The sequence below is a fragment of the Centroberyx affinis genome, unplaced genomic scaffold (assembly GCF_046629955.1).
Source record: "Centroberyx affinis isolate AG114_WGS23_722 - 3 ecotype Tasmania unplaced genomic scaffold, CSIRO-AGI_Caff_v1 ptg000515l_1, whole genome shotgun sequence".
Taxonomy (NCBI): Eukaryota; Metazoa; Chordata; class Actinopteri; order Beryciformes; family Berycidae; genus Centroberyx; species Centroberyx affinis.
The window spans coordinates 26,675-41,066 of NW_027279164.1; the positions used below are offsets into that span (position 1 = coordinate 26,675).

At 43.5% G+C, this 14,392-nt stretch overlaps 1 protein-coding gene across 1 annotated transcript; it reads left to right on the forward strand.

The window, feature by feature from the left end:
* The first annotated feature begins 2,052 nt into the window (after positions 1-2,052).
* On the forward strand, positions 2,053-13,796 carry LOC139642738 (uncharacterized). Its single transcript, XM_071517726.1, has 5 exons — positions 2,053-2,435; positions 4,402-4,534; positions 5,526-5,677; positions 6,376-6,499; positions 12,366-13,796. Exons 1-5 carry the CDS (start codon positions 2,053-2,055, stop codon positions 13,794-13,796), a joined length of 2,223 nt encoding a protein of 740 aa, XP_071373827.1.
* The last annotated feature ends 596 nt before the right edge of the window (positions 13,797-14,392 follow it).

Sequence of the window (14,392 nt, forward strand, 5' to 3'; positions counted from 1 at the left end):
TTGGCTTCTGCAGCCGCACAAACATAACAATGTCACTGAAATGCCATCACTCCGTCCAGCCTGATGGATAGTCAGAAATCACAAGATCAAGCCCGCTAAAAGTTGTGGATTTGAGTGTAATGGAAGCGAGAGTGGCTGCGGTCTGATTGATGGTGAAGTACTGGAGCGAAATTACTTTCCATCTCGTGTCCACCTCAATTTATTAGAGGCAGCCCTCGGGAGGGGAGGTCCAATATATGTGCACCCAGCCTAGAAGATGAGTGAAAAGAGCAACAGATGCCTGGAAGACTTTCACAGCGTGGACGCCGGCTAATGAGCCTGCAGCCGAATCTGAAAGCGCCATACCTGCAGGACAAACTGTGGGATTCCTGTACCATGTAAAGCTGAATAACCCTTGTGCACATGCATAATCCTGTCTAACCACTTCAACAGACATGGTTTAATTCCTCTGCACAGTACATGGTATATGCTGCTGCTTGTTTATCGCTGAGTTTTGGTGTACTGATGTACAGTATATTTTAGGAATTGGGGCAAAGCTTTGCCTGAAGTGCACTCAGGAATCATAAAGTGCATTAAGAGCGTAAGCATAAACCCCTAGAGACTTTGCACACTGTGTCTCTTAGCATATTATGTCAAAATGATTAACATGCGCTTATAGTGTGCTTACACCTCAAGCAAAGTGTTTACGCTGCATGCTTTGAAGCACCAAAATGCCTCATTTGAATATTACCTAGTAAATCCTATTGACCCTGGCTCTAATTAAAGCTGCATGCGCTAGGCAAGGTTTTAGCACTGGCTCGCAATCTGGCGTCCGTGGACCACCAGGGGTACTTAAGGGTGATCCACAAGGTCCCCAGCCAAATGAAGATTAGTTTGGTACGGTCACTTGTCTGCCCACAGGAAGTTATGAAATGAAAGGTCAGAGTGAAACCCAAACTGTCTCCTAAACAGCAGTGAGCAGAACTCAGTCAAGAGAAATCTGGACTCACCAGCGTTAGATCTTTGGCTCTCTCGTCTTCTCGTCTCTTTTGGTATCTTTGGTATAAACATGAGCGTGCTGTGTGCAGTTTACTGATGACATGTTACATGATTTCTAAGTATTAGAGCACTTAACATTTCAAGCAGTTGCCTCTCGCTGCTATTTGGAGCCACCAGTGTGCAAATTTCCTAGTGCAGCTTTGTTGTTTGATGTTCTTCGCAGGAAATGTTTCCCAACCTGGTGTTCAACAGAAGCTGAGTTACTGATTGTAATGTCGGGGTTTGCCACCATATGCTTTAGCTGATTGCATGTGCACTTTTATTTCTCATGCTGAAACCAAGCAGCATTTATCAACTTGACGTGAACGGCTATCTGACGCACACATAAAGTGAGTGCGTGTGTGACACTTACAGATTAAAGTGAAGTCCAAAGGCAGAACAAATACAATTCCCTGTTTGTCCAATTAACTTTACTCATTTTCTATTTCCAGGTGGATCAATGGAGGCCTCTTTGGTGTGAGGGGAGCTTGGGACCGGAGCCCGGGGATAATTAACCTCAACATGTCATTCATTGTTGCTCCTCAACATTAGTTAAATCAAAATCTGCCCGCAACACAACAAAAGGAATAAACATAGTGAGGAGGAGAATAACAGAAGGACAGGGTGAAAGGAGAAATATAATAGCAGCCAAGACAACAGCCTGTAGCAGACACATTGCTTCTTTCGCTTTCTCGGTTGTCAAACACTCCCAACAAGCAAATTCAGCGCTGATCCATTCTCTTCAGCAAGAGCGCAATCAAACCTCTGAGATGTTAAAGCTGTACAACTTTTACTCAAATATTGCTGCCTGTTTAAACAAACCAACTGCAACAGCTGCTAGTCAATGGACACCGAATGTTACCTTCGATTGAACTGGCTTTAACTGAAGAGATGTGACGCAAAAGAAAACTCAAATCAGAACATGGTGGCATTTAAGAGTCGTGACCCTCATCTCTTCACTTTAACCCAATGAACCTACCCTATTGGCTGAACGACTGACATTGGGGGAGCAAAAACAGCCACGCATCAGCAGACATGGCGGACAATGCGAGCTCCAGAATCGACACCCCGACCAACATCTCCCTGAGTGCCGGCGACACCGTCTCGGAATCCCTGGAGTACAAGACGGTGTCGGTGTTCCTGGTGCTGCTGGTGTGCGGCATGGGCATCGTGGGGAACATCATGGTGGTCCTGGTAGTGCTCACCACGCGGCACATGAGGACGCCCACCAACTGCTACCTGGTCAGCCTGGCCATCGCCGATCTGACGGTGCTGGTGGCGGCGGGCCTGCCCAACGTCTCGGACAGCCTGACGGGCACGTGGGTGTTCGGACACGCCGGCTGCCTGGGCATCACCTACCTGCAGTACCTGGGCATCAACGTGTCGTCCTGCTCCATCACCGCTTTCACCGTCGAGAGGTGAGCACGGGGCGCTTTTTGGTGGACTTTTTGAAGTAGTCGTTTTTGAAGTTAGTCATTGTCCCCCACCAAAGGGGGGACTATGGATCGGTCTCTGTCGGTTAGTTTGTTCATTCGTTAGTCACACTGTAATGTTGACTTGGTGCCGCTAGGGGGCGGCATTGACAATGAATGGGGACTCAGTGGTAAAGCAGGTCATACAGTTAAAGTTATCATACAACGTGGGGGACAATGAATGGGGACTCAGTGGTAAAGCAATACAGTTAAAGATATCATAGGTAACATAATAGTCGACACAACAACAACAAGTTTACTATTTGCTTGTTTGACTTTTTAACTCGGCCAGCAGAGTTGAATGGAAGTTATGTTTTCGCCCCGTTCCGTCTGTTTGTCTGCCTGTTAGCAGGATATCTCAAAAAGGTATTAATGAATTTGCACAAAACTTTGTGGAAAGATTGGTCATGGGGCAAGGAAGAAATGATTAACTTGTCATACTGATTGGCCAAAGGTGGGCGTGGCTTCTGACAAAAAGGCATATAATGTACGAATGGCAATACACGCAACACCATCAAACTTTGTGGCCTATCAGCAGACAGAAGAAGAGGCAAATCCTCCATTATTGGCCCAATCAAACAACATGGGGACACTGGAGAGTCCATTTCCGGTTTAGACATAACCACCCTGCCAATTTTTCCAAAAAGGGCAGCACTAATGGCCACTTAATAGATATAGAGCTGATTGGCCATGTGGTGTTGAGATAATTGGCTAAAATGCTTAAAAGTGGCAAGAAGGCAGATCTCATGTCCCATTTCAAGTACAGGCATATCTTGACAATAGCATTGCGTTGGCGGAGGTATGCACTCTACTGAGTACCATCTAGTACTTCAGTATGTTCAGTATGAAGTTATGTAATATGAAACATTTTAAATCACATCCGTTAGAGAGGACAAATTTTGTAGTCTCTCCATAAGAATGAAGAAAACAAGGTAAGGGAAAGTTAGTGATGTCATCAGATTCCGACCCAAAAAGGCCTTGGCCTGTTTTGATGGACAGTTCAGAAAACTGTTCAGACTGTTTGAGTATGTTGGTGAGGATAAGAAGGATGGTCTGTACAGAAAGACCACGAAAACGTCCCTAAATTGTTGTTGATTCATGCTTTACTTTCTTTATGCACATTATTTTGTAAAGATTTGTTAAGAACCTAGTTCAAACTCTGTCCTCTCTTGCATTGCATAGGAAAGACCATATGTGATAACATAACATTTCACTTCTACTTGAGTGGGACAGTTTGGTACTCAACAACTGTAACTCAAAGATGAAGAAGTTGAAAAAGTGTATTTTACAGTAGTATGTGTGCACATTATAATTTGCAAACACATAAGTTGTAACTGTTTTTGAACAACTATAAGTTAGTTTTGTAGAGTGTATAGTGCACAGTTGCAACTCCTGATATGCAATACCTGATGCACAATCTAGGATCACTAACCAAATCTTTTTTTACTATGATCTAAAAGTCAAAACTGACTTCAGATCAGCACATTCAGAGATATTAGATACATTTCCACCTTGATTTCTGGCCTTTCTGTATGATTCAAGATGACAGGGTGTCTTTTATCCTCAATCATGTGCCATCATGACCTAAGAGTCTGCAGGTTTTCACTCTAGCCAGACACAACAGCAGCTCATTTCACTGATTAACACCTTCAACTAGAGAGGGACTAATCACTGAAATCAGTTGCTGTCGTTTTTGGAATGAAACCCTGCTCTTCTTGGCGTGATGATGGCATATGATTTAAGATTACAATACAATCTACCTTCTAAACAGAATGTTGCCAATACTCTGATTGTTGCAGCTTTAATGATATCTGTGGCGATGCCTTTAAACGGAACACATTAAACATATCAAGAGCTACAAGAACTTGTATTACGTTGTGTTAAGACCAACTGTTGCCTCTCTTATCTGCAGGTACATCGCTATCTGCCATCCAATGAGGGCTCAGACGGTGTGCACAGTGTCCCGGGCCAAGCGGATCATCGCCGGCGTTTGGATCTTCACCTGTGTCTACTGCATGCTCTGGTTCTTCCTGGTCGACATTCAGGTCAGAGGAATACATTTGGCATAACGTTTAAGGCATTTAGCTGACGGTCTTATCCAGAGCGCCTTACACTGGGTGCAACAGCAGAATAAGCTTTGCTTGCTGGTCATGGAAATTACAAGCATTCTAAAATTAGGAGTGAAAAGGACAGGGCCTTAAGTGCCCTTATAACGTTACTGTGACCAAAGAGCAATGATCTGCTGGGAAGCGAAGAGTGAAGTGCTAGAAAAAGAAATAGCATGAGAGCTGGGGAGACGAAAAGCAGGGATTTTGGGGTTTTTTTACAGGCAAAAATTGCCATCTGAACATGGGGAAAAGTTACATAAATAGGCAATAGCGCACTTCGCAAGGACTGTATAGTGTTTCAGTAACACTTTACAATAAGGGTACACTAAGTTAAGGGTTAGTTAATGCTTAATAAGGGTTATTTAATGTTTAATAAGGGTTAGTTAATGCTTAATAAGCATTAACTAACCCTTAATTAACAGTTAACTAATGTGTCTGATAATCATTTACTAATGGTGTTCATGTTAACTAAGGTATTAATTTATACATTATTTAATAGTTTATAAAGATGACTATTAAATAATGTATAAATTAATACCTTAGTTAACATGAACACCATTAGTAAATGATTACCAGACACATTAGTTAACTGTTACCCTTAATTAATGTACCCTTATTGTAAGTAAGTGTAAGTGTTACCAGTGTTTCAATAAATATGTCAGTGATGAAAGAGAAATAAAACTTTTGGGAGTGCAGATGATTGTGCAATTGCATTACAAATGACTAGAGTTTTTGGTGCAGTAGCAAGGAAAGATACAAAGGCAGCTCTGTGGCATTTCTGAGATCAATATTATTTTGCTGAGAGGGATGTGGAGGATCGTACCCGTGACATCATTATGTGCATCTTAGCCCCTGAGCCACAGCCTCATGAGCTGCTACAGTAGTCCATATTATTGCAGCTTGTTTGTATCGACTGTGTGGCATTCAGGTCAGCCAGGACGGACACGTGCAGTGTGGCTACAAGGTGAAACGGGAGCTCTACCTGCCCATCTACCTCATCGACTTTGCCATCTTCTACGTCGTCCCGTTGCTCCTGGCCATCGTGCTGTATGGCCTGATAGCACGGATCCTCTACCTCAGGTAACCAGCCTGGCCTCATGAAGGAGAACTGCCAGTCTTTATCTGCAAAAAACAGGGAGTGGGAAACACATATTTCTGCTAGGGCTAGACCGATATATGGGACCGATATAAAAAAAATTGGCCAGATATGCTGGATATGATGCAATTGATCACTATCACCCTGGAAGCTCTTAATCTGAATTGATTCTAATGCATAATTTTGATCAGATTCCAGTAGTAGTATGCATGAATATGTATTATCATTATTATTACTCTTAGTTATCCTTGATTTTAATGGAGAGTTTTAGTGTCCCAATGCTGTTTCAGAGGCTTTTCCACCCTGACAAGAATGAAACTCTTGGGGAAACACTGAATCCTTGTAATTTTGGGGGGAATTCTTCTGGCATGAAAATGGTCAAATTCAAAGATACTGAATATTGACAGAACATATTGGCAGTTTTAGTCCAAAAACATTGGTATCAGCCTTCAAAAACGCAAACCAATTGAACCCTAGTTTCCAGGCTTTCCAGACCTGAAAAGGAACCCTGTCAATACTGAGGTGACTGATTGTATATTAATGAAACCCTAGTTCCATGTTCATCCCACATCCAAACACACTAATTCAATCAACCAACCGATCGACCGACGGATCAACCAATCAATGCCTGTTGCTCTCTATTGGGATGAATGGTCTAATACGCTGGCCTGTGTCCCTCCAGCCCTCTACCCAGCCACCCCGACACCGGTGCCACCACCCTGCGCCGCAGCTGCCGCGAAGGCTCCGAACCGGGGAAGGCGGGTCGCCAGAGCCGGCCAAAGAGCGCGCTCTCCTCCAGGAAACAGGTCTGTTGCGTCACCTCATAATGACCTAACCCTTCCCTCCTTCCTTCCTTCCTTCCTTCCTCGCGCCGCTCTCTTCTCACTCACATCCCGTTTTATCTAGCAGGTAATTGCCGTACGATAGCTTTAGTCACATTTGACCCCGGTCCGGTCTTTTGGCTGTGTGTGTGTGTGATCTGCAGGGATTATAGGGGCCATGATTCCCTCTTTACAGCGCGGCGATGATGCTCCCGCTGTCCATCCGCCTCAGATAAGCGTCCTTTTTCCGTGGGCTCTCGGCCCCGGCTGTTACGAGGCCCTGAGGGCAAGCGCGGCAGTAATGGCTTCTTTTCCTCAGGCGGTGGACTGAAAGAGGTTTCCTACTGAGAAGCCCTCGATTCCAGATTGCATGGTGTTGCTCTGCAGTGCGCTCTTGGATGTAGAATACCTTCTCTCAGGCTATTTGGTCTTGAAAGCCTTCACCTCTGTATCCCTTTATCCACTCATGAGGGTTAGGATGAGGTCTTTTTTTGCCCAGAAGGGAGTACTTGTGTGTCTATATTATGGCATTTTGTTCTTTTGAAAGTTGGATAGATTTTTTTTTTGTCTCCAAAAACAAGTTTGCCCATTGGATCTCAATATGGACATTAAACAACAGATAGATTTAGCTTGGAAGTATGTGCATTTCTATGTCATTTAGTCACTCCTTTCCTTTAGTCACAATTCCTTTCTCATCAAAGAGTAAATGGTACTTTCTAATTTTAACTGCAGATAAATATAACATTTTGTCTCTGAATGTCAGAAGCTTTTTAATAATTGTTTGCATAAAAAATATGTAAATTGCTTTATGAAATTTCTATTTATATTACCAGGTGGGTTACCGTTTGTAGATGTTCCCCCACAAGCATATTAAAGGCTCAACAAACAACTTTTCCAACATATTTATGGCATTTCTGTGTTTCTAGACAGCAAATCATAGAGAATAGAGTAGATAATTTTTCAATCTTCATTAGCCCCAAGGGGAATTTGTCATCGGTCATCAGTGCAGCAAAACACACTCAGTGCCTACAGTGATTGTTCACTGCCAAGTCCATGAGCCACAATTGAACCCATGACATAGCACATAAATAGCCCTCTGAGCCACTGGCATGCCCCTAAGTTAAAGGGGAAATCAGTAAGGTTTTTACTGCTCCATCACACAAAATGACCACAACATATCTGCGGGGGGGGGTTTCATAGGCATCATTTACACTGGGGACACTAGGGACAGGTCCAAGTCCAATTCTGTCCCCGGTCCCCACCACTTTTTAAACCTCCTTTACGCAATGCAATCACCTGCACTACAAGTAACCTCTCAGTATGGGAATGAATCTTTGACAGTGTTTGCTGTTAGTTCCGATCAAGTCATATGCCACAGATAATCTGTGGCTCTTTCGAATTGGCTTTGTGACATCCCCAGCCAATAGAAATACCTTCCATATTGAAAGCAATTGGCCGACCAGCCAATAGGAATGCATTCAGGGCAGGAGGAACCACCTGCAGCTTTAGGCAAGGCAAGGCAATTTTATTTATATAGCACCATTCAGACACAAGTGCTTTACAAGGGCATAGAAATACATTGAAAACAGGACATTAAGATTCCATTTAAAGGACATTAAAAGCAAGAAGACAAAAAGACATTAAAATTGCATTTAAAAGACAATAAAAACAAAAACAAGCAAATAAATAGTTAAAGATTAAAAGAAGTTACGTATTTAATTTATTGGAAAGCCGCAGTAAACAATAATGCTTTAAGCCCTGATTTAAATGAGCTGACAGTTTTAGCAGACCTCAGGTATGCAGGAAGCTTGTTCCACAGGTGGGGAGTAGCTATAGAAACTAAAAGCTGCTTCACCTCACTTGGTTTTGATCCTGGGAACACTGAGTAAACCTGTCCGAGATGACCTGAGGGGTCTGGGTGCTTCATGACGTATAAGCAAATCAGAAATGCATTTGGGCCCGAGACCATTTAGTGCTTTATAGACTAGTAATAGGATTTTAAAGTCTATCCTTTTCATCTTTCTTGGTTTTAGTGAGGACTCTGGCAGCAGCATTCTGTATGAGCAGCAGCTGTCTGATTGATTTTTTTGCTAAGACCTGTGAAGACACCGTTACAATAGTCTAGCCTGCTGAAAATAAATGTATGAACTAGTTTTTCTGTATCTTGTTTTGATAAAAATCCTTTAATTCTTGCTATGTTTTTAAGGTGGTAGTATAGGCTGATTTTGTAATTGTCTTTATGTGGCTGTTGAAAAAGAAAAAAGCTTTAGGTAGTTTGTGTGAGAAGGAAGTGACAGGTGCGATTGTTTTTGCGATAAAACGCCAGAACTTTCTATTAATTTTGTAGGTTGTGGATTCTATAGAGCAGTGGTTCTCAACCTGGGGGTCAGGACCCCCCAGGGGGTCGTGAGATAATTTTCAGGGGTTGCGAGATGATTTATAGGATAGGGGGGAAAAAAATCTATTTCTACTATACATACTACATACATACTATGTCTATTTTTTCAGTTTTTTTCTCAACTCTTTTTTTTGCTTTTTTAGCAATACTAAACTAAGCAGAAATACTAAACAGCTTTCATTGAAACAAGCTGAAAAAAGATAAAACATCCTTTATATCGTTATTTCTCTATGCGCTCCTGTAACGGGGGTCGCCAGTAGGCATCAAGTGGTTTTAAGGGGTCACGAGCCAAAAAGGTTGAGAACCACTGCTATAGAGGCAAAAATGGCACAAAATAAATGTATTCCTCAAAGTAAGAGTTTGGACAGTACTGTTGTCAAAAAGTACAGCAAAGCAATAACTTTGGATGTATTTTTGTGTGGTATTTGTCAAAGAAGGCAGCCCTTTTGACTTATCAGAAGTCGTGAGCAAAGAAAAACAGCCCAGTCAAAATTTGTCTGCAATACTTTGCCTTCCACCAGCCTCCCTACTTGTAAAGGAACTAAGCACGGAGGTGTCCACACGGACGCTGGCTGCTCTAATGAAGTTTCAGCGCTGAAATGAAAAACATCACATCAAACCGGACCAGTGTGGGCAGCTCAGGGACTCTTGCAGCTCTGCAGAGTTAGGGCATGATGAAAGGCAGGGAAAGTTTAAAGGTGCACAATAAGGAAGATTTGCACTGCCTCAGAGCACAGTGTGACCATAATACATGTGGGGGTTGATAGGGGTTGATGACCAGTATCAGTGGCTCAATGATTACCGCTAATGATTTCTGCCTCGGCTCTTCACTGATGTTTCTGTTGGATCTCTGCTCCAATTAGCTGCCTTACTCATCTCAAAATGTGACTTTATCATTAAAGTCAATTACAAGCTGCGGCAGAGACCCGTCAATATTGTTGCAATTTCTACTGGTCACCAATAGAGGTTGATAAAAAGTCATTACTTAATGGATCCTAACTTTCACATAGGGCGTTTCCATATGAATGTTTGTCTTTTTGTGTATGTGTGTATGCATGTGTGTGTGTGTGTGTGTGCGTTGGCGAGCCCGAACTCCCGCGCAAGAGTAGAGGAGCAGATCCTAATCGAACGCGTTCAAGGGGCTCCGTTTAAGAGCGGCAGATTTGCATAATGCGATTTGGGATTTACATTGAAGTGTGCTTAATACCGCAGATGATTCCACCCCTCTCAGTTCTTCAATAGGCACTCCATGCTCTTTCATTCGTCGTTTGATAGGCCGATTCAATCTGATCCGAGTTTGATAAACTTAGCGTATACCAAAGAATGGCAGTTTTGTGCTTGGAGATTAATACCAGCGCGCCGCGAGATTACTGTACAGTTTTAATCTCTGAGAGTGTGTTTTTTTTTTCTGTGATCTCCTCAAGTGTATGTTAAAGGAAGAGAATCGGCTATGTTTGGTCATCGCTGCTCAGGGGGGCGAGTCCATATCACCGTCGAGCATCTGAAATGTGAATTCTTTGGTTCGATGGACAGTAGCTACTACTACACCGCTCCTTCACTGGACTCAGTCGGGATGGATGCCATGGGTCTAGCAGGACTCCCTCCCCTGATTTGTTTGTCATGTCGGAGCCCTGTAACCGTGACAGTAATAATATGCATATTCAAAATGTCAACCTCGACGCTTTCTGTCTCATTATCGCGGCGCTCGGATAATTAGAAACCGCGCCCGCCCGCCCCCCCCCCCCACCTCCCCGTTCAATTAAACGCTTTGTTGTGCAGCGATTTTTTTTTTTTTTCCCTTTTTAATCTACCTGCTGAGGTGGCTGTCACCGGCGGCAGGGACAGAGACCCTTATCTCAAATAGCATTTAGCCGAGGAGAGGCGTGCGCACGATACCCCGGTATCAACCTGCCCCGACTTTGTTGTGTTGGGTTTTTTTTTTTTTTATGTTTCGCTATGATCTGAGAAACAGAAACGGGAGCCGAGCAAAAAAAAAAAAAAAAAAGGCAACCATGCTTCAACGGAATGATTATGGCACGGCGGAGGCGGCGGCGGCGGGGGGGTGGGGGGTGAGGGGTGGGGGGGTGGTGAGGGCTTAAAAATGGCTGCGGAGGGGGGCTTGGGTAGGGGAAGGTGTGTAGCATTGTTGGCGACTGATAAGGCTAATCACTGGAGTCTTATAGGCTGACTGGTTCTCTCCGTCTCACCGGGGTTCAGGAATTTTTCTGAGCCGTCGCCATGGTCACCAACCCATAGTGGGGGGGTGGTGGAGGGGGGTGGGGGGGTGGTGGAGGGGGTTCAGGAGGTGCCGAGGGATGTTTCACACACACACACACACACACATACGTACACACACACACACGCACACACCCTCCGAAACACTTTCACAGCTATTTCATTGGGTCTGAATGTCCTTGCTGTCCATTTTGTTCTGCTGCTTTGCTGTGTTGCCTGTGCTGTGTTGTGCCTTTTTAATTTTGTGTGTGTGTGTGATGTATTATGGTATTATGGGTGCTATTACTACAACCACTTTGCCTATTGTGATAGGATGTAATAATATTGTGGAAATTTTTGTTTTGCTCCCGGTCTTAAGCTATTTAGTACTTCGCCCTCTTTTTCCTCATTTCTTCCTGTCCTTTCCTTTCCCTTCCTTTGTGTTCCTTTCGTCACCTTCCCTTTCTTTTCCTCGCCTTGCTTTTACGGCCCCCGCCTCGCCTTTGTTTTTCACTCTTCAAACACATCGGTTAACTAAGAAGCCTCATTTAACCCACTGTTAACATACACAATACAGACACACACACACACACACACACACAACATAATATCACTGTCACAAACACGCGCACTCAAGCACAAATTCTCTCTTTTTCTCTCTCTCTGTCACACAAACACATGCAATTTGGTGACTGCTAATGCTTCATCTGAGATATTATGATGACTCAAATAATCATGAAGCAATCAGAGCTAATCAGAGAAATTATATTACGATGCATCACACCATATTGCACTGGGCTTTGGAGGGCAGAAATGTTTATCTACCCGTGCATTTCTGCACGGTCTGTGATTGTTTTGGATGAATATCAATGTGCTTTCAAAGGCCATTTGAAAACTCTAAGGCCTTACATATTGTTTTCAGCAATTTTCAACACTGATGTATAAACCATGTATTAAGTGAAGTGCTACTGATTGTAGTGATTGCTACTATTTGTAGTATTTTAACATCAATAAATCATCACCACATTAATTATGAGACATTAGTACAATTACCATAAACAAATGAGACCATCACTGAGAAGACTGGCATGAGATAGAAGCTACCAATCGTCTCCACCATGGTCTCATTCATTAACTGCCATTATACCAAGGTATCAGAACTTATTTGACAATGATATATGAAAAATGCTACATAAAACACCGTTAATGAACCTGTCTTCTTGTGCTTCTTGTCTGCAGGTGACTAAGATGCTGGCTGTGGTGGTGATCCTGTTCGCCCTGCTGTGGATGCCCTACCGAACCTTGGTTCTGATCAACTCCTTCGTGTCGACGCCCTACCTGGACGCTTGGTTCCTCCTGTTTTGTCGGACCTGCATCTATGCCAACAGCGCCATCAACCCCGTCATATACAACGCCATGTCCCAGAAGTTTCGCTCGGCCTTTCGCGGGCTTTACCGTTGTCAGCGGCCAGAGGGAAACCAGAGGACGCTGTCGACCATCCAAACCGCCTACAGCACCGTCCGAGACCCACGGACCTCGCATCCCAATAGCAATGGAACCAATGAAAAAGCAAGGAGAGCCACTGGCGCAGTCACAAAGCAGAACGGAAGTGATCATCCCGAGACTACCACAGCCAATGGCCGGAAAGCAGAAGACCCTGTCGAAACCAGCCATGTTGCTTTCAGCTTTGGTATGGATCCTGTTAAAACCTCGCCATCTAGTGATAGGAAGGATGTGGATCCAACTAATAGAGGAGCTTTAGATGTGACTGACACCCTCATACCTATCAAACAGGGGGGAAAGAAACATGTAAATATTTCCATATTAAATGACAGGAAATCTGTAGCTTTGACAGAATCCCACTCAGTCCATCTTGACACATCCCCATCCAGTGAAAGGAAAACTCTGGATTCTACTGAACTCTTCTCATCCAATGACAAGAAAGCTGTGGGCTCCACAGAACTCTCCTCATCCAATGGCAAGAAAGCTGTGGGTTCCACGGAACTCCTTTCATCCAATTACAGGAAAGCTGTGAGTTCTACGGAGCTCTCTTCATCCAATGAAAAGAAAGCTGTGGGTTCTACAGAACTCTCCTCATCCAATGAAAAGAAAGCTGTGGGTTCTACAGAACTCTCCTCATCCAATGAAAAGAAAGCTGTGGGTTCTACAGAACCCTTCTCATCCAATGAAAAGAAAACTTTGGGTTCCATAGAACTCTCTTCTTCCAATGACAAGGAAGTCATGGGTTCTACAGAACTCAGCTCATCCAATGACAAAAAAGCAGTAGGTTCCACAGAGCTCTCCTCATCCAATGACAAGAAAGCTGTGGGTTCTACAGAACTCTGCTCATCCAATGACAAAAAAACAGTGGGTTCCACAGAGCTCTCCTCATCCAATGACAAGAAAGCTGTGGGTTCTACAGAACTCTCTTTATCCAATGACAAGAAACCTGCTGACCTCCACTCATTTAGTGATTCAAAAGATTATATAGAGTCCTCCTTGGCCACTGATGTGAAGTGTAAAGAGCCCATTGACTCCAAGTCTGATACAGAAAGGAGAGACACAGATTGCTGGATTGAAGAAAGAAAAAACACAACCAAGGATGAGATCACATTCACTCCTGGTGAAACACAAACAAGGGAGGATAGCATGATTCCTACAGTGGTGTAGAAACATTCCTGCTCAGTCCTACTTTTTCAAAAATATCTATTTTTTCTGACGTTTCTGCTTTGCTTGAAAGTCTACAATAGAGGGTGATAGGAAAGAGAGAGAGCAAGCCAGATTGGAAGCCACATTTTCAGGGGTATGTGGTATTTCCCTGCACCGCCAGAACACCCCACAAGCCTGATTTAACAATTAACAACACAGTGTTACGCTGTCACATATTATTCTTTACAAGAGAGGAATTTAAAGTAATATGGCTTTAACATTTTAACCCAAGAATAAGCGTGTTTTCACGCTTGGTCCGTTTCAGCCTCTCAAGTGAACTCAGACTAGTCAGCATGTTTTTGTGTATATGTGAGCACTCCACAAGAAACCTCTGGTCCTCTGTGCTCGCCATACACAGATCTCGTGATGTAATTAAACTGGAGTGCAGGAAACACAAATCATGGCTGGCAGCAAGACTGGTGGACGAGGAGTAGTTTTGTCTGAGGAGGAAACTACTGCAGTACCCAATGAAGAGAATGAGGAACATTTCAAATGTCAGAAGTCTAGCACGCACAAAAACACAAACGTTTGCCTCCAGTTTTCTGTCATCCTGAAGG